Below are 25639 nucleotides of genomic sequence, written 5' to 3' on the forward strand. Positions count from 1 at the left end.
ATAAACAGAAAATGTCCCTGGGGCGCTCACTTGACTGCCCCAGGGATAGGGGTAACTATACATTTTATATTAATAATGTTATTAATAATGTTATTTAGAAAGTAGGAGGTGGTTTAGATTAGTGTAGGGATTTCCAGTTATCCCAGACAACCCCTTTAACACCACTTTCTGGCACGTTAGACTATATAGAGTCATATTATATCCTATCCAGAACAGATCATATCTATTCTATATTTTTGTATGTGTTTGGACCTCAGATTCCTTTTTCTCATATAGGTGTCAAGAAGGTTTATTGAATCCTGAATGCAGATGGCTTCATGACAGACCCACTTCCTTCTGTATTTACCTATTGTAATATAATATTCGCTACAATATCATATTGGCCACTGGTTTGGGCTCCTATTATTCCCTTTGTGTCTTTCTAGTCTGATTTGGTACCATGCTTGTATAATTTGTACTTTATTTGTATGTTTTCTTTTTGGCACCTTGCATACATATCTTCCCATGGACTTCTAATAATATGAATCTCCTATTTCTATTTTAGTGGACCTCAGAGACATTGGTGGATTTTCTTTTCCCCTATTCAGTTGTAGTCGTGTGCCTTATACCTTGGTGCAGTTCTTTGTATTGTGTTTGCTTATTGTTTAGATGTGCCCTTAAGGTCTGTCAATTGAGGATGTACCTACATATTTTTTTATGTAAAATATTATTTGTAACAAGATTACAATCTTGTCTTGTTTTATAACGTGATGTTTTCTAATAAAGGTAGAATTCAAATGTTTGATGATAATACATTGTTATAGTGACATAATTATAATCACATTTAGCATCAAATATTATGTTACAGCATCCATCCTCCTCAGGATCTACTTAGGCAGGTTCTTAAGTTTGTATTTTTTATGTTGTAAATTCACAGCTGTGGAGTTGGAAGGCCAAAACACCGACTCTGACTCCTATTTTTCACAGCCTGACTTCAACTCCTGCCCCAAATCTTCTGACTCCTTCATAAATGTCTGACAGCCTTGGTGAGAGCTGCAAAGCTCCTCTAATTCACAAAAAAGCTAGTGAATGAATTATTATGAAACCAAATTTGCAAAGTATGCATCATATTAATTATACAATACCAATAATTTAAGAATTTAATTAAAAATAATCGATCATTTGATTTTGAACCAGAGTCGGTAACTTTTTTTCCGAATCCACGACTTTGCCAATATTGGTACATGACTAATGCTGGTCATACACATTAATTACCGGTATATGTTGGCCATTCCTGGGCATCCTTTTGTTCTCTGGAAGATAAGGTGCCGCCAGAGTTATCTGGCAACGGCTTTCTCCATTCACAATACAGGCATGCTTGGCCAAGAAGACAAACAAGGTATTTCAAGGCTCTATTCACATATGCGCTGTCTGTGTTAGAAATGGGAGCAACATCAAATTGATAGCTTTGACATGTATAATATACCACTTTCTGCTTTGCCCCATTTTTATGGGAAAGTAGCTCTGCACGCAGCACTGTTTTTTCCTGTCACACATGACAGAATTTGCTGCAGAGACTCCAAAAATAGTCTGTGATGTAGATGTGATCATGACTTAAGTTAGAAACATGTCCTTGTAGGTCCTTTTTATTTAAAGGAACACAAAACCAAATGTATTAGGTACCCCTGATAGCGCTATATGTATATGAATGTAGATAGTGGTCAAGGTGGTAGACCTTTCCCTTATCAGAAACAGACCACAGGCTCGTTAGAAGGGCCAACTGTGTCCTGGGAACTCTCTTGGACCCAGGTGGATGACAGAAGGATACTGTCCGTGGTGAGTTGTGTACTGGAGAATAACTCCCATCCCATGTATGAGACCGTAACAGCACTGGGCAGTAGTGTCAGTGACCGACTGCTTCACCCCAAGTGTGAGAAGGAGCACTATCGGACATCCTTCCTCCCACCCGTGGTCAGGCTGTAAAATCAACATCAGGCTAAGCGGAGATCACTCTGCACAGAGAACTAAGTGATCCTGAGTCTTTTTTTTTTTTTTCTTAGTTGCTATGACTCCTAGTATATTTTCTATCTACTATTCTGAGCTTGTATGTGTTCTTTCTTGAATTATATTACTGTATTATCTATGCTGCTGTAACACTGAATTTCTCCTTGGTGGGACTATTAAAGGATTATTTTATTTTATCTTATCTTCCTAGTCCTGATTCCTAGTCCTTCCGTAATCCCATCCCTATAGTCAGTTCGTATCCTTGAAATACCTGATAACATTTAATAATGGGTTGTATGAAAATGCACAATAAATGAAGACACTATCATGGCAGAGATCTTTATATCAACTTGCATATGGTTGCTATTCTCAGAAATAGGAAAAATACTGGTCTAAGTATAGAAGAATAATGTGATTTTTGCAGTGACTTTTTAGCTGCTTGCTCTGCAGTCTTCATGTGTATGGCCAATGTACTAAACCAAGAAATCAACACTCGGGTCATTAGAGAATAAAATTATTATTTCAGCCTCCATCTATTTATGTACTTTAATAGTTAAAAAAAAACCCCATTGACTAATTTTAGTCATTTCAGGCTGACAGAAATATTTAGCATGAAGTATGTTGTTATTGCAGATCAATAGTGCGTTAGATCCGCTCCAGATGTTGAGGAAGTGCTAATACAGGTATTAAGCGTCAGTATGTAATTAAAAGTGGTGGAAGCGATGCAAGAACTAATTAGGTGTCTTTTACGGAGTGGGAATCAGGCATTAATGACTAGGCGCCACTAGAGAGCTTCTAGACCTGGGGCCCTTTTCACACAAACCGTGTTATTCTGTCGGCTACAGCCTCAAATAAGCATTTATGGCATCAGATTTAGAGCGCATTTTACCTTGGCCTCATTATAAACACATTTCTTGTCAATGCTTCTCCCTGGTTATTGATCCCCAGCTCCCGATACTTATATTTTTACAGATTTAAAATGCATGTTGTCTGGGATAAGCAACTATCTAATCTCCATGCCTAAGGCTATCAGGCCCTTCTCTTTTAAAACGTGTACAGCCAACATTACATTTTCCTGGCAACATCACGCCTATTCACATCCAAGGCACATATGTCACTGTGGCAGCTGGAAAGCCGACCATAAAAGTGGATTACGGTGACACCATTTGAGGGATTTAAATTGATTTTGTGGCAAATAAGACTTTGTTAAATCAAAAACAGGTATCCACATCTCTATGCATACAGTGCCAGCTTCCCATTTTTATTATTGCTGAACCACTACTGTATTTTAATGGGCTGTGAGAGCAGAGGCTACATAAAATGTACAATTTGACACAATCTTAGGCCATGTTCTGAACATCAGCCTACAGTACTTAGTTACTTGTCATATAGGTTTTAGCTCTAAAGTCTCAATATACAATGTAATCTTTATAATCCTAATTATGTGCTTTATATGTGATTTTTAATACTATTAAATGGGCTATCCGATATCTAACATTGCTGGCCTATCCTTAGATATAGATTACGATCATGCCAAAAAAAAAAGGGGGGTTAGGCCATTGTATTGATAAATATGCTCTATGAAGTCACATGTATTGCATGACCACCACTATTCTACCAGTGGTGAGACTATAATATTCCTGCCATGCATTATTTTACTACTAAATCTGATTCCTGGCCATAACGGACGTATTGAATTGCATTAACCCATATATTTATGTTGTGTATTAATATACTTTGTAGTTCTATGCATAGGGAATTATTGATTTTTCTAGTACGCTTTTTCCCCTATTTTGACAACTTGATGTCCACATATTAAACCTGTATTCCCTTTCTTGCAGTGGCATGCTTTGTCTCGTGAAGAACAGGCCAAATATTACGAGTTAGCCCGAAAAGAAAGGCAGCTACACATGCAGCTCTATCCAGGCTGGTCTGCAAGAGACAACTATGTGAGTAATTTTATTGTCTCTTATTAAGAATTTGTTTGTATACAAGCAATCTAAAGCCCAATTTGTAAAGCCCGGGGTAATCTTAAACCTTATTAAGTTAGTATGTATTCGTATCTGTAACTTAACTGTACAGAACTTAACACCAACCAAAAATTTAAACCCAACAACTTCCCGGTAATAGCCTACATCATGATTCCTTCAATGAAATCTTGCATATGCGTTGGCTACCTGGTTGCGCAATACTGAGTATTTTCCCTGTATCATCATCCCTTATATTACTCTGCATGCCCCAATGGCTCCATGACTGATTCATGTACAGAACTGTATGGGAATGACATGGACATGGAGCACTTTACGTGTGTGCAAGTTTTTATTGAGTGAGCTGTGATGCAGGCATAGCACACAACATTGCCATCACTTATTTTTGGGCCCCATACTGGCAAAATTTGTGGGCCCCTCCTCCCCAAGATATCCTACAGTTTCCATGCCCCGTTGCTCCCACACAGTATATAATATTTCCCAATGCTCCCTACATAGTATTAAAGTGCTGCCCACAGTATAATGCTCCACATGGTATATAATGCTCCACAGCGGTCCTTCACAGTGTAATGCTCCACAGTGGTCCCCCACAATATAATGCTCCACAATGACCCAACATGTACATGCATCACATGACACCAGGCAGCTGGACATGTTGCATGTCATTCATTTAGATCTCTGGATATGCACTTTACACGTGCTGTCAGTCATTATTGTTTGTCAATGAGTCATGCAACCCATAAGTGACACATAACTTTCATTGATTTTCTACCACCTTTGAAAGGTTCTTTTTTATTACCCTGTCACATTAACCAGTTAAGTTATTCTGATCCAGCAGTTTGTTCTTTAGTTTCTATAAATGCTTTTATTTTAATTTTACACTGATTCTTTTAAGTGTGCCTGACCTCAGTATTTTTTCTCTTAAAAACCAGTTGCATGGTGCAGTTGTGTTGAATAATCTAGCAACCAGCATGAATAACTTATATAAGTACTCGCTGGATGACGCCAACAAACTTCTTCATAAAAAAACAGCCATTAATGCTCATCTAGGGCTTGCAATTATTCAGTTGTTGCAGCCGGGCCAGTAGTTCCTGCACACTCCTAGGTTGCTGATTCTTATCTCCCAGCAGGTCCCATAAATGTTCAATTGGTGACAAATTTTCTGACTTGGCAGGCCAAGGATATCTTGCAATCTGGCAGAGACATTACTGGCTATGTGTGGGTGGAATCCCTACCATAAGAGGCAGTGTGGCCCCAAAATGTCCTGCACATATCCTCTCCCTCATTTCCCTAATAGGATGATCAACTGTCATATGCGATGACTCCCCAGATCATCACAACAGTAGTTGGGGCAATGACAGGGTTGAAGCACTCATCCTGAGGCCTCCATGCTTGCACCTGACTATTGTTGCATCCCAAACAGAACTTGAATTTGTCACTAAAGATGATATAGTTCCGGACCATTTCTAGATCACAACACCAGTGCAAAAGAAAGCTATACTGTCTGGCTGTCAATGGCAGTACACGTAATGGATACCCTGACACCAGATTTCCTTCTTCTAAGTGCCTGGAAATTGTCCAGGGAGAGACAGGGGTGTGTATTAACAAGGACAGTGAAACCGTGGGTGCTACTTGTGCTTGTCAGCAGATCAAACGGTCTTCTCTATCAGTGGTCTGTCTGTGCTATCTGGAGCCTGTTCACCATGTGTACGTGCTCTCACAACAACTATTCCCAACACTTCCTAAAAGCTAGGTCAGAATGGTTTAGATGTTGGATAATTCATTGATATTGCAATCCTGCTTCTTTCACTCCAGTGATGTTCCCCCTTTCAAAGTCTGTCAACTGGGCAAAATGTCTTCAAGCATAGGCATGTTTACCAGTCACTAAGAGGTACACTACCCAAAAGTAGTCTGAAAGCCTTTTATAGGGCAGCAAAGGAAGGACTTTTAAACCCTGTTGTGGCAAGACGCAGTTTCCAATCAGACCACATTTAAATACTGTATATGTCAAGTTTTGCAGCAACTCAACATTTCTATCTGTATGTATCATTTTTTTGGTGAATATGTAGTAAAGCGGATGTGTCAATACTAGGCCATGATTGTCAGGTTAAAAAGATTTCAAGATGGCTTTAATCTACTAGTTAGATTATTATGAAAAGGGGGAAATAGTTTTTAATCTAAATTTATATAATATTAATTTCTCTGATGAGTCTCATAACTGCTGATAACGAAATGTTCAAGAGAGATGTATCCTTATTGCTAATACAACCATATAAAGTATTTAGGCTATACAAGTGGTAGACAAATGGTCTATGGCAATAAAGGTGTCTTGGAGTTTGGGCGGGGGAGGAAGGAGCGAGTAATATCAGGGTTTCAGGTTGCGTAGACCAGGGTTCGCAGCAGCTGTGGATCTGGGCTAGTCTCCAAATGATTAACCCCATTGGTAACAAGGAGGTTTCAAGCAAGTGTTGGCCTTATGTTGAATGGTTTTCTTTCTGTAAGAGAACAATTTACTTGGTAAACATATCTAAATTTATGAGCATTAGTCTTAAAGTGGCCCAAGACTTACAACCAGCAAAGTCTCAAGTGCAGTCGACGTGGCTGTAGAGCCTTTGTTCAGACAAGTAGTTTTATCTTGTCTCAAGGGAGCTGCTTTGGCTGACAAAAGTAACATCATTGGCAAAAACGTCCCATGTTGGCTGCCTTCCACCCTATCCCTGTGATCACTCATAGTACAATTGCAGCTTTTCAGTAGATCTGGCTACAGAGTCAAGCAACAGAATGCACACTTCTGGAAAGCAGAGCTGTATGAGTGGACATTGCTAGTAGTGGGCAAGAGATCCAGCTGGATTTCCAGGCCAACAAAGCATCTACATCCTGCATCCTCTTATGTACTAGTCTTATTTGAACTAGAAGACTCAAAGAACTAAATCCTATTAATATTATAAATGTGAAAGTTTGTGGGTTTGTGAGTTTTGGATGTTCGGATGTTTGTTCCTCAATCACGCAAAACTCGCTCCACCGATTTGGCTGAAATTTTCCACAAACATAGCTAATACACCCGATTGCGCAATAGGCTACTTTTCGTCACAATAGCGCACATACGTTTGTGCCAGGACCCCCACAAAACCCAAACTCATACCACCATCTCTGCAATCTCACACACTTTGGACCATAGCAAGCCACAAAATTCATATTGCCCTCTACAGCCTCACCCCTAACCCCACACAATCACATATACATATACTTTACCACTCTGCCCCTCACCTTAACAATACTCTAGGAGGTTCTCTTTAACGCTCCGGAGCAGCCATGTTTGCCGACCCCCACCACTCTGACAATCCGCGACACCGCCCACCCATGTCAATACCCCTAGGCGGTCTAATAAATGCAAAAAAAAAAAAAGTTTAAAAAAAATATAAAAACAAATAAAAAGGATTAAAAATTCAAATCACCCCCTTTCCCTAGAACATATATAAAAGTAGTTAAAAACTGTGAAACACATACATGTTAGGTATCCCCGCGTCCGAAATCGCCCGCTCTACAAAGCTATACAAATATTTTTCCTGTTCGGTAAACGCCGTAGCGGGAAAAATGGTCAAAAGTGCCAAACCGCCGTTTTTTCACTGTTTTGATTCTGATAAAAATTTGAATAAAAAGTGATCAAAGCAATAACATTTCCCAAAAATGGTAGAAATACAAAGTACACCCGGTCCCGCAAAAAAGACGCCCTATGCATCCCCGTACACGGACGTATAAAAAAGTTACGGCTGTCGGAATATGGCGACTTTTCAAAAAAAAATTTTTTAACATAGTTTTGGATTTTTTTAAGGGGTCAAAATGTAAATAAAACCATATAAATTTGGTATCCCCGGAATCGTAACGAAACACAGAATACAGGGGACAGGTCATTGTGGCTGCACAGTGAACGCCATAAAACCAAAGCCTGTAAGAAAGTCGCAGAAATGCATTTTTTCTTCAAATCCACCCCATTCTGAATTTTTTCCCTGCTTCCCAGTACATTATATAGAATAAATAATGGTGGCATCATGAAGAAAAATTTGTCCCAGAAAAATTAAGACCTCATATGGCTCTGGGAGCGGAGAAATAAAAAAGTTATGGGGTTTAGAAGGAGGGGAGTCAAAAACTAAAAACCAAAATCACAAAAATGCCATCGGCGGGAAAGGGTTAACTTCAAATACTTCTGTCCCAAAGTCACTATGTAAAGTTTCTCACAACACCGTATAGCAGCTCAAATACAAATTAGCTTCAACACAAAAGTCTCACGTATTCTCTGAATTAGAGCAAAAACAAGATACAAACTTACATTTCATATCCCATACCTTATACACACTACGAAAACCTTACCCACGCCTGTATATACCCACTGCTACAATCACCGCAGACGAAGTCGCGGGTACCAGCTAGTAATTGATATCTATGACATATCAGATCAACTATATTAATGCAAATATATCTATATTAATCTAAAAAGCACAACTTTATCATTTTAATGCTATTGTCACTTATGACACATCATGAGTTCTTTTTTTTTTTTTATGTTTTTTGAACAAATTTATATTTCAGGGTATTTTCTCATTCAGTATCATTGTGGGTTATCCTTCATATTGACAGGTGACAAACCAAGCAAAGTAACCTCACATTTGTAAGCTTCTCCCCATAGGATTTTCAAAGGCCCTAATAGTATATACCTCTAAAACAATGGATTATCAACTAACAAGGATTCTGAAGATGACCATACACCTTCAATAGCTGTTGTCTCAATTAAACTTGCATGCAGGGGTGTAACTACTATAGTAGCAGCTGCAGCGGTACCGCTGCAGATTTTTTTTTTTAATAGTCTGTTACTTCCTGGAGTAACTTCAGCAGGTAACAGGCCCTATTTACTTACCGATCCTGGCTCCTGCTCGTGGCCACCGGTGCTTCTTCTGCTGTGAAGGTTGCTGTGAGCAGGATACAGGATCAGTAAATAAGGCTGCGGGCCCGCAGACCGCACAAACACTATCTTAGGAGTCTTTTCAGACCCCCGAATATAATGATCGGATGCCCATGGGAGTTGAGAGAACATAAAAAACAGTGTTACTTACCTCTCCTGGCTCTGGCAGGCTTTCGGGCACACTTGCTGATGTCCCAGACGTCACATGGGCCGGGGCCTGCGTCCTTATGCGTCACAACCGGGTCATGTTATGTCCCGTACATCATTGAATATGGCTGACATCACTGGGGAGTGCGTCAGAGCCAAAGGAGAGGTAAATAATGTTGTTTTTTTATGTTTGTATCCGCCCCTGGGTCTCCATGGATGGTCCACAATGGGGCATAATACTTTATGCACGGGCCATTATGGAGAATAATACTGTGTGCAGGAGCCACTAAACAAAAGTTTGCCACAGGACCCCGCCATTTCTAGCTACACCACTGCTTGCATGTCTATCAGTGGGGAGAGGGAAGTAAACCATTGCCAGATTCCTCTGTTTCTGGCTCAATTCTCCTGAGACCCAAAATGATCTGGCATAAAATAAAAAGTGTCTGATCCATCAACTGGCAGGTGAGAGTGGGAAGACTCACGTACACATGAGGTAGTTGACTGGCTTTGTCGAAATCATCAGGTTTAGCTCTATTGCTCACAAAGTTTTCCAATTACTATGTATTGCTGAGAAGTTAGAATTTTATTTTATAATCCATATTTTTAAAATTGGGTTTTATTCTTTTCTTTTAATACATATAATTTTTTGGAGTTCTCAGTCTAACAAAGTTAGAATAATCCAATAAAAGTAAACAAAGGCAGGTTACGCCATATAAAAATTACAAATATATTAAAGATGGAAGGCAAAGATCAGAGAAGTGAAAAATATGCTATTGAGAAACTGAGCCCGTGAACCAGAATGGAACTTCCAAAAGGAACAGACAAAGGGATTTAGGGGTTAAAAGAGTAGGGGAGCAGGGGCTTCCTATTCAGGTCAGCAAAGGGGTTTCAAAGAGACAAAAGGGGTCTGTTGCTTGTGCTGTAAACTGAATGTGATCACACCAGGGGGGAACAGATTTAACCAAATCTTTTCTGCCTATCCTGGAAACTAGAGGTCCTTTTTTAACATTAACAATATGCTATACCACTATAGTTTGGTTTATATCTTTATATATAACATACTGATTGGGAATCTAGATTGAGAGCGTGTAAAGTGCTGTGGACTACATTAGTACTGCAAAATTATGAGAAATTAATAAATACATTTGGTGTTCAAAGATTAAAGGATTTTTGTGGACCAAGGCAGCTTTGCATAGAAACAGCCATATGACCGACCATGGAGGTCTTCCATTTATAAATAATTTTTCAGAAATTTTTACTCTTAGTTTCAATGAGAGGGTAACCATTTCAATAAACTGTTGCCTGCTTTAACTGTCTCCATGCCAAGCGTCTCCAGGGAAACCAATGATCAGATCCCAAGAAACCTCTTTTCTGGAATTCACTGGTGTAGATCATAGTAATGATAATACATTGGATTATGCATATCATAGATTACCCAGTCTGCAGATGAAGTTCTTACTGCTGAATCTGCATTTTGCGTCATGTTTAAATTAGCTAGATACCGTAATTCAGAGTATAACCAATGACCTATTATTGGGGTATGTACATCATACGCTATTATTTCACAATATTAAGTCACACGAATGCTATAGAACTAAGAAATATCTTTTTGTTACGCAGGGTAAAAAGAAAAAAAGGAAGAGAGAAAAACTCCAAGAATCCACATCAGGTTAGTTTTATTGTGGTTTTTTTCTGCTTTTTAATCTTTGATATTGGTAGGAGATAGATAGATAGATAGACTGATGTACAGTGACAGCTGTATTCATTGACGTCAGTGTTTAACTGTTGTTGCTGAACAACATTTCTCAATGTAGCGGATGTCCTTTATTGTCAATTTACATGTAAATGGAGGTGTTGCCTTCTTAAAGGGATGGTTATGAACAAGTTGATCTTGTTTTGCTGGTGCTGAATGTCATGATGTTATCCTTTTGAGACCCTTTGAAAAGATGCAGTTTTTTCTTAAAATGGATAAAGGTCAAGATACACATAAATGAAAGGCTGAAAGATCGGACCATCTATCACATAGACACATAAGATATCATTGCCAGACAGACAAACTATGAATATTCTCCATTACTTGTCAAATCACACAGACAACTAAAAAATATAACAGAAAGAAGCCCAAGTAATGAGGTTATATTCATGTTAGACCTCGTTCACCTCTGCGTTCGGTATTCCGTTCGGGGAGTCTCTCTTGGGGGCCCCCCAAACAGAATACCGCTCGCATTGACAAACGGTGAGCAATGAAAGCACACAGACCCCATGGACTATATTTATAGACCACTTGTCAATGCGTTCGGTATTCCGTTCGGGGAGTCTGCTTGGGGACTACCGAACGCAGATGTGAACCAGGCCTTAATGTAAATTTACCCTTCTGACCCCAGTCTGACCTTATAGGTTACTATATTAGCAGACGCTTCCAAACCAAAAATGTAGGTGTTACCCTAAATCAATTTGCTGATATCACAGTGTTTATTGGGTTGTCAGTGCCCTGGGTCACCTGACCTTGATTCAATAATGTTTTGCCCCATCCTGACCTTCTCATATATTGAACCTTTGATTTCTCTGGATGTTCTACCTAACCTAATGTCCATGACAGCTGCCAGAAAGTCCCTGAACCTCTGCCGTAGAAGAATACATGGATGAATCATCCGATCATGTCATGCTCATGGCAATAATTCTAGTCTTAATTCCATACACATTTTTTTAATTGTAATGAATTATTTTTTCTGGAAAATATGACTTCAGTTCAGTAGATTCTTCATAGTTCATCCTTCGCTGATCCTGGACACTTTCAGACAGCCACTGACAACACAAGGGAAATGACAGACATTTTTAATGAGGATTACAATTAACCTCAGAAACATTTTGGCTACCACCACACCACAGAAGGTACAAAATGCTGACATTTAGAATTGTGTTCTGCTCTTGACCTCGAATGACCTTAATCTCTGATTTGGCCTGACCATTTGGTTTACATGTCTTCTATACTGGCTGCTAACTTTTCCCAACAGCTGTCAAAAGATCCCAAACATTATGTAATATTATCGGTTAGGTTGAAAGTCACATTTGTTCTGGGGGAATGAAAAGCATTACTCTGGTAAAGAAAGAAAATCACAACTGTAGTCACATGCAAAACACATAGGCTAGTTTCTTTTCTGTGAAGGGGTGCAGCTTGAGATCTAGTGTAAGTTTTTAATTTTTCACATGTCACACCATTTGTGATAGTCAGCTCTTTCTCTACATACACAATCTCAATGGGGTATTTCAATACCCCACTTTGTCATTTAGGAATCCACATAGCTCATAGGGGTACTGTTGGAATGGGTCTTCAAGATCAGTCTTATTCCATCCATAGCACGTTACTGTTTTATTGCGGATTAGTGAAAGAAAGTCACAAGTGGCAACCATTGCCCACCAACTCTGGTTTCCCTTGTTTGAGAAGACGTATTATACAACGTCCAGTTTCTCAGCCTCCTCAATATTTCTATCAGTTTTGAAGAAATGAAAAATTCTTATTCTTTCACAATGAGTAAACATTTCAGAAAATGCCAACAATACCAGATTTTTGATTCATGTTTTTGTGATTTGCAGTATTTTGGTCTCTTCATATGTGGTCAATGATCAATGTCATTCTAGTCTTTGCCTTAGTGTTTTTTAGTATGCCATGAATAAGATGTGTCACCCTCTTACATAAAATTTCTGACTGTGTAATTTAGGTGTGTAGGTGTTATGTGCGCTGGAAGGAGAACGTAAAAACAACAAAAAAATTCTCTCTGGACCTGTCAGTCCCATAAAAATAGACTGCAAAAGATTATCCAAAGGTCACTTAAGAGTTGCCACCTGGGTTTTATTGACTTCACAAGTAGCTATTGACCAACGAGTGTGACCTTTATGCATCCATTTAGGAAAAGGTAGTTCTTCATACAATATTAACCCATTAACTGCCAATTATTTTATTATTTTTTTCAATAATACGGGAACTGCACTGTGAAAATGACCTCATGTGCGCAAGGCAATGCATGCACGTGATCAGTTTAGGTTTCCTATCACAGGCAATATCCTGCTGGAGCACGTGAATGTCCTGTTTCTATTCCTCAATGACAGATGTCGTTCGTAGGTGGGTTAAAGTACTCGATCCCCAATTGGGGCAGTTAATGGGTTAATGTATGCATACAGATATATGGTGAATGCAATTTATATAGTGAATACATACATATATAAATATAGAATACAATGGATATAATAAGTAAAACACTGAAGGCTGGTATAACAACCATTTCCTTAGAAAAAGAAATCTAGAGTTTTATACATTTTGCAATATTTCAATCCAAAACTTTGTTAAAAGACCAAAATTTTCTACAGGTGCAGGCCCACCAAGAATGACAGCCGCCTACATCTGAAGCATGGTAAGAACATCTCTTTAGCTCTCATATTGTTGTTAGATGGGATGACCATTGTCTTGAACTGCCCATCTACCCTAAACTAATTCTCCATCTGCTAAAGAGACTGGCTACTTTCTTGAGGTGGAAGAGTCTTGTCCGATCTGTTATAGAAGGTGATTTAGCTAAAATATCACCGGTTTAAAAATGATGCATTTTCACAATGGTTTTTATACCGGCTTTGTCATAGGTTGTAGGACCCTGCTATGAAGCTAATGTATTATAAGTACATGGAAGACACATCTTAATGCACCTTTAAACTTATACTAATATCTCTAGGAATTTTCAGACTCTAAAGCCTGGAGAATATTTTGAAATGCCAATGCTCAGAAATATTTATTTTAGTATACAGTTCTTCAGAGGCATCCATCTACTTTTGCACTAGAGGGCGATATTGAGGGCTCAATTTGAATGTAATTGCAGGTTTACTATAAATTTTGGATAGTGTATAATGGAAATGTTCATTGTATTTACAGCAATGCTCCCACTATAACATGTAGGACTGCGAGCAACATCAAATTCCATGTGGTTGGAGATATGTCTAATGACATCTATAGAAAGGAATATGAAAATAATATTGGCGTTAATGTAAATTATTCAACATTTGGCAGATTAAAAGTTCAGCCATCAAAATACATGGGGTTAGGTCAGGGTTAAGCATTATTGTGATTCTTAAGTGAGATTTGTTTAGTAGTCAGACACAGTGGACTTCCATAGACAATATTGCTGCAACGTATCTTTAGGATAGGCCCCGCTCCTGATATCCCTATGACCAGCTGCTTAATAGGGCTGTAGTGTTCCTATTATTGTTTAGCAGGTACCACTTTGTATAGTTTGTGGTGGCTCTACATGGTATTGCACTTGTATGTGACCCTTAGTTCACATCTGCGTTTGGTAATCTGTTCAAGGAGTCCACATGGGGTTCCCCGAATGGACTACTGATCGCACTGGCAAGCGGTGTGCAGTGAAAGCACCCGGACCACATAGACTGTAATGGGGTCTGTGTGCTTTCTATGCGCTGCTTGTATGAATCATGTGGACATAAAAGTAGATCACGATCTACTTTTCTGCCCGCATGTTCCGTGCAGACACTGTGCGGAGAGCACACGGACCCCATTATAGTCTATGTGTGCTTTCACTGCACATCTCTTGCCAGTGTGTTTGGTATTCTGTTTGGGGAAGGGGGGGGGGGGGTCTATATGCGGACTCCCCCGAACGGATTATCAACTCAGATGTGGCCTGAGTCTGCATTACCATGCACAACCTCTATAAAATGTTCTGAGTTTTTTCCTGTTAAGCATTGCAGGGAATGGCGTGGTCCCTTCAATCAGCTGATCATGGGGATGCCAGACGTTGGGTCTTACTAATCTGATATGGATGACATATCCTAAGGGTAGTACATCACTATTCATGTCCTGGAAAGCTTCAGTACTAGCAGAAGAAAAAGGGTTTGCTAATAAAAATGAATATATTATACCAGAACAGAGTGGAATATGCTTTGAAACTAAGTTGGACAAAACAAGTATATAAATCCCAATTATATTGTTAATATAAATGACATGTATAAGTCATCAGACTGGAATATGTGGTCATTGGTTTATGATTAACAGAGCCCGAGAAAAGTCTTGAAACAGAGACTGTCTCAGTTATCACGTAAAAGAGCCTCCATTTTGGCTACCATAAGATGTTGACATTACCGAGCAACATTCCAGACCACTGGCTCCTGAAATCTTTAAGGTACAGCCAAAATCATGTTGCTGCATGTTCCTGTCAGCCAGGACATATTTGTAAATTTATAGACATAATTTGGGAATTTGCTTTCCAGTTGTTTAAGCACTCTCTCTCTTTCCTTACCAAGTCTATAAAATGGAATCTTAGAATGGTAGGCATTTCCTTTCATCTGGCACGGTTCCATTGTTTACGGTCTGTGTGGTCTGACTCTTTGCAACATGCCACTCTCTAGAAGGGTCTTCTCGTTTTAATAAAGACATCTGTTAGGACCTGGACAAAGACGTTCTGTTGAGAGTCCTCAAACACTGCAGGAAGCTAGTTTGCAGCATGCTGGGGATACTTTGCACAAAGCTAAAAGTTCTGTGGGCATTAAATAGCAAGAAATATTTATTTGGCAGTTTTTGACTTTTCCCCCCCAAATTTCCAAGAACGCAATGTGCTAATTTTTGTCTGCACACTGCTAACTTATTATTGTCTGCTTGCTGGACATATGGAAACCATGTGTCTATTTACATGAGCAGTATTACAGACATGCATTGGGTACACAAACTTTATATTCCAGTTTTGTGTGCTTGGTGAGTCACCTACGCTGCTATGCCACAATTTTGTGATATAGAATATTATATAATTTATGCCTATCAACATTCTTGCAAGTAAATTCAAGCAAATGTATTTTACTTACTGGTAGCAACCCTAGTTTAGTGTTTACTTTTAGTCTTGCCACATCAGCATGTTGAGGCTATAGGTAATCTATTGATGTTCATGTCTATTGGCGCCAATATTTAGTCACCTTGTAATGATATATAAAACTCTTAGTAGTTACCGCAGGCATTTCATTGTCACCATTTCTTACGTACTACCTATAGCCATAGTAGTTATGGAGGTCAGTGCTTTTAGGAAAAGTTGATAGAGAGGAGCTAGACTGTGTAGAGTAATACTGAGTGCAATGGTAAAATAAACGGAAATTAAGGATCCTTGGCATTATCAGTCTGGTATCTCTGATGTATCAGTCAGGATATATGGTAAAAGTAAGGATCACGTGTCCTGGGCATGAACAGCCCAGTCACTGTGATGGGTCAGTTAAAGGTGTTGTCTTTATTAATTAGGCTGGGGGAGGTGAAAAAAATAAAACCATTCTCACCTGCTCCTGGTGCTCAAGTGCCTCCCTGCACTGTCCGGTCCTATAGCTCAGTTGACTTCCGGGAGAAATACTCACTGCACATGGCAGCTGAGGCCAATCAGCAGCCTCAAGAAGGGATTCTGGGACATCACTACCTGTGACGTCTCAGATCCCTTCTGTTGAGGCCACTGATTGGCCTCAGCAGTCACGTGACCACTGAGGCCAATCAGTTGCCTCAACAGAAGGGATCCGAGACGTCACAGCCAGTGAGAAAGGCAGCAGTAAGAAGGCAGCCAAGCTGCAGGACTGGACCGTTCTGGGAGGACACCAGGGCATTGGGGACAGGTAAGTGTGTGTGTGTGTGTGTGTGTGTGTGTGTATATATATATATATATATATATATATATATATATATATATATATATATATATATATATTACTATTTTTTTCTTTCTTTTTTTTTTTTTCACCTCCCCCAGCCTAATTAGAAAATATTGTTCAGCTGGACAACCTCTTTAAGACACATGGTAAAGCAGTTCTGTAGAAAATTACAGAGAGGAGCTAGCACACATTTACAATGTATGGGCAAGTCATTGTGTAATTTCTACCATTGTCCCAAGGCCAGTTTCATTGTGTTCCACGTGTCTTTAATCATGCTAGAAAGTTTCCCCTCTGAGTTTTAGTTGTGGATACTAATGAAACCCACAGCAGAATGTTGTACCACAATTATTTACAGGCCTATTGACTTCAGAAGTGTGACACACACAAATTTAACCCCCCCTTACCCCGCTCTTCCTATTATATGCTTGTTTTACCATTGAGAGATCTGTTTTTCTGGACATAAAGTATTATCTACACAGATAGAAAGACTATGAAGAAGAATGTACTTAAAGGGGTCTTCACACTAATGACATTTATGCCCTATCCCAGCAAACAGACATTCCTGCTTGTTCATCTGCCATCAGTGGGCACTAGTGTTGGTTAATATATGTGGAAACTGCTGGAGATAGCCAAAGTAGGGTGCTCAGCTACCTCTGGCAGTTACCACTGAAACGAATAAGTGATCTGTGAAAAAAAACAGGGGATAACCTCTTCTCACCGGAATACCTCTTTAACTATGTATATTTGTAATTGGTATTTAGGTTGGCACAATACACCAGATTTATCAAACTATCCAAAACTGTCTTTGTTGCCCACAGCGACCAAGCACAGCGCATCTTTCATTGGATATGAATTGCTTTAAATATGAAAGCTGCGCTGTAATTCGTTGCTATGGGCAACAAAGACAGTTTTGCTTTTAGGCCGCAGCCCCATGTGGCGTAAATGCCACAGTGAAAAACACAGCATTTTTATGAGCCAGTGAATCCCATCTCTACTTTGTGTTATAATACGCGCTGAGGACACGCGGCAATTTCCAAAACTGTTGAAGTTTTGGAAATTGCAACATGTCAATTATACCTATGGAAATATTGACCGTTTCTTTATAGGTATAATTGAAGCAGAAAGCCCTCGGAGGAAAACTCTGTGAACTTACTGTCAAAACGCTGCAGGTAGAACTGCTATGTGTTGCCACCTTTTTCTGCGGGACGCCACGTGGGTCCTTAGTTTTAGACAGTTTTCAAAACTCTGTCCCAATGTTTCTAATACAAAGCTAACCGAAACCAGAGCTCAGGCACTAGGTGTAAGGCTGAGTTCAGACGGGGTTTTTTGGTCTGGAATATGATGCAGAGGCTGCCTGAGGTTCTGGCCCAGAAAACGTCTAGCCACGCCTAGGTAAAACAACCACTGTTCTTTGGATCGATGGAGACCTCAGACAAGGGTTGAACCTGGGCTTTCTGCCACCTGAAGCGGCGTCCGAAAGCACCCCCACCCAGGGGTGAACCTGCCCCTTTCGCCGCCCGAGGTGAAGTGCAGAAAGGAGGGGGTGGGGCTTAGCGGAGGGGGCGTGGCTTAGCGGAGGGGCGGGGCTTAGCGCCGTTCGCCGGCAGAGAGCAGGCCCGGAGACTGCCTGCGCTCTGCCTGAGCGTGCGGGGAGGCTGCTGGAGCAGCGCTGCTCCAGTGGCCTCCCCTAACTACCGCTCAGTTCTAAGCCAGTCCAGGACAGCTTGTCCTGGACTGGCTTAGATTAGCAAAAATGCCGCCCTCCCTGAGGCCCTGGCATAGCGCTGCCTGAAGCGCTCGCTTCAGGTCGCCTCATGGGAGGTGCGGCACTGCCCCCACCCCCCCGGAGGAGGGGCAGAACTGAGGGTCGCAAGAAAGGGGTGGGGCCGAGCGGAAGGGGATGGGCCAATTGGAAAGGGGGCGGGGCCGAGTGGAGCGAGCGGCGTTCGCAGGCAGAGAGCAGGCAGGGAGAAGACCTGCTCTCTGCCTGAGTGTGAGGGGCGGCCGCTGGAGCAGCGCTGCATCCAGCAGGGCCGCCACAATACACCGCTCGCTTCCCGTGTCGGGCTGCCGACACGGTGACGCTAAGCCAGTCCAGGACAGCTTGTCCTGGACTGGCTTAGGTCAGCAAAAATGCCGCCCTCCCGAGGCCCTGGCATAGCGCCGCCTGAAGCGGTCGCTTCAGGTCGCCTCATGGGAGGTGCGGCGCTGCCTCAGACTCTGAGAGATCAGCAATAAATAAATCAGTAATACATAATTTTTGTGGCATATCCCCTTTCATCCCTAAATAAGTCATTGTAATAGTTTAGCCTTTGATGACCGTCTGTTCAGAAATGCACATCACATGTTTAGGATAGGCTGACACCTTCTGGTAAATTAGTTTATTACTCACATTTTTCAGCCTTTCTAAAGAACATTTGTCCTTGTTTAAATGGGTCTCCAAAATGTAGATGCCCAGCCCTATATATAGTGCTATTTATACTTCGGCAACATAAGGAAAGCCCACCCCAGGTTGGAGGTCACTGCCATAGAGAAATATTCTCAGCTGGTTACATGCACCCATGTCCCATCATTCCTGTAGTGTGTGATACATTCAGTGTCAGTTGTCAGTCCGTCATTGATTTTGTATGTCCCTCTTGGGGATATGTGAACTTCAAGTATTTTGGGAATTTTGTAACATTTATAACATAATTGAGCCCTATAGCTGATATGTCACTGAACTGTCTACTTGACTGGCCATGTATTGGTTAACCATCAGTTTTGGCTGTAAGAACATTTCATGCTGTTACTTTAATAATGCGGTGCAGTGTTTGTTCACAATTGTAGCATGCGGCTCTTTTGTTGAACTGAGAGCCACTTGTGACGGCCTTACAAAATATCATGTTGCCCACCCCTGACTTCCAGAATGAGACATCTGTGAGGGCTAGAAGAATGCAGCCTTCATGATATGACTCTGTGAAGTTATATACTGAATTCTCATGTTCCCAAGTCCACATAGCGGCTGTGTCAACTGTGTGGAGCTAACTTTATAAGAAAAGAATATTTTTGTATCTGAGTTCCTCTAAGGCAGATCTTTAAAGGGATTATTCCCAGTGATTTGATCTGCTATATACTGTATCGTCCCACCTCAACCCCCTGTAGGTCCGCATACTTTTTTGCAATGCGATTTGATCTTCACTTGTAATCCTTGGACTTCACTGGTCACAGTATTTGCATGTGACATCCTTGCCAAGAGGAATGAAGATCCTTGTATCATTTGTGGTGTAGTTCACGTCACTGACGCCATGAACCTAAAACTCTACTCCTATTAGGTTGAGGTTTTGGTCTGGAAGCCCAGACCTCACTCACTTGGGTTCCTGGACATGAACAGCTGCCGCAATGTGCTTTCAGATTGTAACATGTCATCTATGTAGTGTTTGCTTTGTAGTGGGAAAGAATTTCGAGGATATTGGCATAAATCTGTGGCTTATATCCTAAATAGAAACTTGGTCTTTACAGTATGTTTTACAAGGTTTGATTGAGATCAGCTCTATATATTGAGGGAAAAAAGCTTTGAACAGTAGTATAATTTTTACATGCTCTAGTAAAGTGTGAGGTTGTTTTTTTCTTATTATGTTTATTGTTTATTGATATAAATTTTAGATTGGGACATGTTTATAAAATGTTATGCCCATGTGCCTATTGACCGCATTAAGTAGGTATTGTAGGACCATGTCTTATGTTCTATCAATAGGAAGAAGAGTGCCACATATGTTCATAATGTCACAACGAGTGAAAAGAAACAAATTCAAACTGACCTGTGACCTCCTGCCTTTGGGCTCCACATCAGCTAAATAATTTTGCTTGTACTTGCCATTATGGGGATAATCTTATATGGACTGTTATGTTTGATGTTAACCAAACCCGCAGATTTCAGCAAACCTGACCGTTTATAATGTATGAGGGTTCAAGGGCCATTTTAATAGATTATTACCCCCCCCCCCATAGTTCAATTACCCTTTCGCTAGACCCACATAAGTCCCCTGCCTCAGCCACCAATATTGCATTAAAAAAAAAAAAAAAAAGAAAAAACAAAAACAAAGACTACTCACCTAACCCCGTTCCCATGGACCTTCAGGCTCTGGTTGTAATGATGTTCGCGGCTCGGTGCTCGTCGCTATTCTCTGCCACAGATTTCATCAAACAAAGGCTGAATAATGGAGCATGGAACTGATAGCATCATATGCCACTATTGTAATCAACCTCTATTTGTGTCCTAAGGACACAGAGGTGAAATCACTGCCTGCCGCTTGGAACAGAGGGACAGCACCCAAAATGTAGGATTGTCCCACTTGATCCGAGCCAGTTGAGGGCCCCCCACTACCATCACACTGCCCTATTGGTTAAAACGTCTCCTCAGTATTCCATGATAGCAGATTTTGAGGAAATAAAGATTGGATTTTAATGTATGTGATAATTTTCTACTCAAGGGAAATAAGCCACCACCAGAGATGGTTTTTTTAGAGTCTTCTTTTCCTCTTCATACTGTGAACAAATGCAAGCTTGGATGGGAGGTGAATGTGTATGGCCAGCCTAATGCTTCAGTTACACAACCGAGGTGCAAAGCGTCCATGAAAAGCATCAATTTTTCTTTCCCATTTTGCACCCAAGGAGCACCTGTTCTTATGAATCCCCCATACATTAAAGACTATGATTGGATCTGTGAAAACGGACAAACATAGAACTTGCCCTATATCTTGATCGCTTGTTAAAATGGACCATCAAAATAACGGAAATTAATGGTGTTATGTAAATATAGCTTTAGGCTTGCACATAACTGAGTGTGCTATCCAAGTTCCTTCCAGACAATCGGTCATGTGCATGAAGCCTGAGGTGCATCCTCTTCTGTATAAGTTGTTTCGCAATATATAATGTTCTGTTGCATATTGCTAAATTCATTCATGGTATACAGAAGTGCTTTATATTGATATACCAGGCATATTGTTATTATAAGGTGAAGATTTTCAAAATTTTTTTTTTATTATTATTAACTATTTCATGCACTCCCGGTATATTTTTTATAAAACAAGACCACAGTTATTTCAGCATAGTTAGAGGGTATAATATTACTTTGTGATTCACCATCGATTCTCTGCTTGGTCGAATAAGTGAAATAGTTCTGTAGCTTCTTGAAAAGCAATTCTGCTCTGGGAATGGTTTCTTCTGGCTTTATCAGTAAACTCACAGCAGTAGCATTAAATATGAAGGACAAATAATAAGCACACAGTGGCTTTTATTCAGCACTGATCCTAGGACTTCACATATGTAAAATGTGACTTGCAGCACTCTCTTTGAAGCCTAACCACAGCCAGGGTGCTGTAATTGCAGCCTTTGATTGTGCCGACTTTACTTGTGGATTGGGCCGTGCAGCGGCATGCCTGGCTTGGCAAGACTTCAGCAAAAAGCCCCCCAGTGAAGTCTCAGATGTGGGCAGTCCTTAGTCTGTGAGCTGCATGCCTGTGGTTTCTTGAAAAGAATCCTGATTTGACCTGTTTTTCAGTCTACACAGTAATGCCAGAGTTTCTCTCAAAGGTGCTGCTCAGATTAACCAGAGGACTCGTGCTTCTCCCTACCAGGACATAGACTTGCAATTGCTGAAGCAGATAACAAACTTCAATAGTCATATTAGTTAATCGATTTCTTTTCCAAATCAGCAGACAGCTAATAATTATTGTTTATAACCACAAGTCGCAACTTGTATGTACCGGTAACTGTCTCTGCCTCCAGGGCCTGTGCAAGCAGCTTTTACTGACTCCTTTCTGGAAATGTTTATGCCTTGGAATGTCTCTGCTTTTCATTATTGACCAACTGCATGAAATATTTTATATATTGCATCATCAGTATGCCATTCTTACTATTACTCATTGGACTGTGGGTCTGTAGAGACGCTCGATCTCCGTCACTACTGCAGTTTTTCAGTAAGAAAAACCCTGGCTTCATGGCATGTGTCTAGCACATTTCCAGGCTGCCTTTATCTTCTTCAGTCCCAATATGTGAGATCAGTTTGTAATGACGTCCTGATTCCACCTCCCTTCATAAGTCAAAGTGTCTGTAATGGGGGAAGGGGGAGCAGAAATACAGATTTAGTAATCCATTTAACTTTTTATCTATCTGTACTGCAATGAGCAAAAGTACTTATTCTATAACATAGTTACTGCTTGCTATTCCATCAATTCTCACAAATAGTGCAGATGGTGATGATCCTCATTGCCGCCAATGCATCTCTTTATTGTCCAACACCTATCTATATGCCCCTGGTAATATGCCCTCCACGCTGGAGGACCAAGAGCAATCATGCATTATATGGTCATCTATTAATTTAGGTGGGAACCATGTAATACTACATCTCCCCTGTATGGTGGCTGTTACAGGAAAAATTTGCAGCCATCTGTAGCTTGCCAATAGGCATTAGATTCTAACTTGACATCCTCTGTCCTGAATTCCTGAGACCCGCTTTCTTATATCTTGCAATGGATTGAACATGTGCATGTTCATTTTATATATTTTTAATGTTTAATAATGCTGCTGAAGGGGCCATGAACATAAAAAAAAAAAGACTCACCTCTCCCTGGTCCTCCATTTTCAACAGAGGCAGGTTGGGTCTTCAGTTTACAGGTGCCCCAGCTGTTTGTGCCATGGTGATCATTGCAGCCTATAACAGGCCACTACGGTGACCTCTTTACAAATGACATTTCACAGCAGTTATGTGCTGTTTGTGAAGAGGTCATTGCTGAGGACTGTGATTGTCACCATGGCACAAACAGAACTTCACTAATGTCAGCCTTGGACTTATAAACCAAAGACCGGGCAGAGGAGAGGCGAGTAAAGTTTCTGGCCCCTTCAGCAGCACTGTTAAACATGTAAAAAATATTTTGACAACAACTTTAATATATATATATATATATATATATATATATATATATATATATATATATATATATATCTCTTATACCAGCAGCCATGCTTACACTTATGAGAACAGTAGTCAAAAGACAAAATGAACTTCTTTAAGTACAGATCCTGAGGTTACAACTCCACCCTTCTTGTATGCAAAGATCCAAACCAAGGAGGTCAGCAAGTTCAATCCCATGGAAAGTGACACTCTCCTAGACAACTAGTAATCCTCTGTTCCCATGGACAGGCAGATTCCTGAGTTTCTTCTAACCCCACTGCTTCTTACGCCTCTCAAGTATGCTGTGGTTTTATCCACAGATACTTAGCATGTTTATGTTCTTTCTTAAAGACCTTAACTTACTGAAAAATCTTTTAACACTTCCATGTGATGTCATTAAGATCAATGGAAGCAACACATCCACATATATTTATACGGATGAATACATCAACATAATATATATTCTACATCATACATAATATATAACAATTCATTTCCAATTGTTCTGTTGGAATGTTTCACTCAAAACACAAAAAAGTTATGTTTGTGAATAGACGAGTAAATAAAATGAAGAACAAATCCCATCTGAAAAACACACCAGAGGGTTCACTCTGATATCCTGCTAGCCACAATAATTCAGTAGAACAAAAACCCCCGGAATAGGAATCTAAAAATGATGGTGAAAGCAAACATATAAAACATAACATAAATGAATAAAGTGTTCATCTTTATAAGGTAATTGATGCACAGCCTTAGCTAACTTTACCTTTAAATACTCCTCTTTAACATAACAAAAGCCATTGAAAAAGATGAGCTGAAATATCTTGCAACTGTGTATTTAACACATTGGGTGTCAAGTTAAAGTTCACTATACTTGGCCAACTCATAGAACCCCATTGCTATGCTGACAACACTCCAATATAGCTTTCTGGACCAGACATTACAGCTGTGTTGTCCAGAGTTCTAGGATGTCTAGCAGCCATAGCCTCCTGGTTTTTCTCCCACTTTTTCAAACTGCACATGGAGAAAATGGACTTCATCACCTTTACCATATCTCACACAAACCCATCTACTTCACCCAACTATCAAAGTTACCACACGTATCCCTTGCCTTAGGATAATCTTTGACCTTGGGATAACCTTTGACTCTCACTGATCCTTCAAGCCACACATCCAAGGCCTCAACACCTCCTGCGGCCTCCAACTCAAGTATGTTCCTTAAATCTGCTCCTTCCTCACCCCTGAAACTACAAACATGCTAGTCCATGCCCTCATAATCTCCCACTTAAGCTACTATAACACCCTTCCCCAGACTCCCAGCATATGTTCTCTCTCCAGTCCACACGAAATTCTACTGCTTTCTTAATCGAGCTCTGCCATTTTTCATTCCCATCTGCCAATCCCTTTACTAGCTACCCATTGCCCAGCAAGTACAGTTTGAAATGTTAGCGCTGCCATATAAAGCCATCCATAACATGCCCAACCATACATCTCTGACCTAATCTCCCGCTACCTATCTATGTGTAACCTCTGATCCTCTCAAGGACTCCTACTCCACTCCGCTCTTATCCTCTCTTCATAAAACTGCCAACAAGACTGACCACCACAATCACAGGCTTCAAGAGGACCATGAGGACTTTTCTCTTCAGGAAGGCCTACAACCTCCAGTAACACTACTGTCACCACACCACCATCTGACCAGCCTCTCCCCTCACCTTCTGTCTCTATCCCTCTTCCCTCATAGGTAGTAAGTCCTTGCAGGCAGGGCCCTCAATCCCACTGTGCCAGTCGGTCACTGTTAGTATTGTACTTGTGTATTTTATGTATTGTTTTTAAATTCTCAAATGTACAGCACCATGGGATTAATGGTGCTCTATAAATAATAATAATCTGTATTGATTACTAAATCAACAATTATATTAGACTTCCAACTACCATCAAGCAGCAGTACAGTCTCAT

The 25639-nt window shown here is 40.4% G+C and overlaps 1 protein-coding gene across 2 annotated transcripts in view; it reads left to right on the top strand.

The window, feature by feature from the left end:
* The window catches only part of LEF1 (lymphoid enhancer binding factor 1), an 82450-nt gene that overhangs the window by 52925 nt on the left and 3886 nt on the right, over nucleotides 1–25639 (top strand). Inside the window, exons 8-10 of one of the 2 annotated variants that reach the window (XM_075287206.1) lie at nucleotides 3825–3932; nucleotides 10696–10744; nucleotides 13441–13484. In XM_075287206.1, the coding sequence (XP_075143307.1) occupies nucleotides 3825–3932; nucleotides 10696–10744; nucleotides 13441–13478 (195 nt within the window). In that variant the 3' untranslated portion in view covers nucleotides 13479–13484. The remainder of the gene's footprint in view (nucleotides 1–3824; nucleotides 3933–10695; nucleotides 10745–13440; nucleotides 13485–25639) is intronic. The other variant, XM_075287198.1, reaches the window with a different exon arrangement.

Source organism: Leptodactylus fuscus, chromosome 1 (assembly GCF_031893055.1).
Source record: "Leptodactylus fuscus isolate aLepFus1 chromosome 1, aLepFus1.hap2, whole genome shotgun sequence".
NCBI lineage: Eukaryota > Metazoa > Chordata > Amphibia > Anura > Leptodactylidae > Leptodactylus > Leptodactylus fuscus.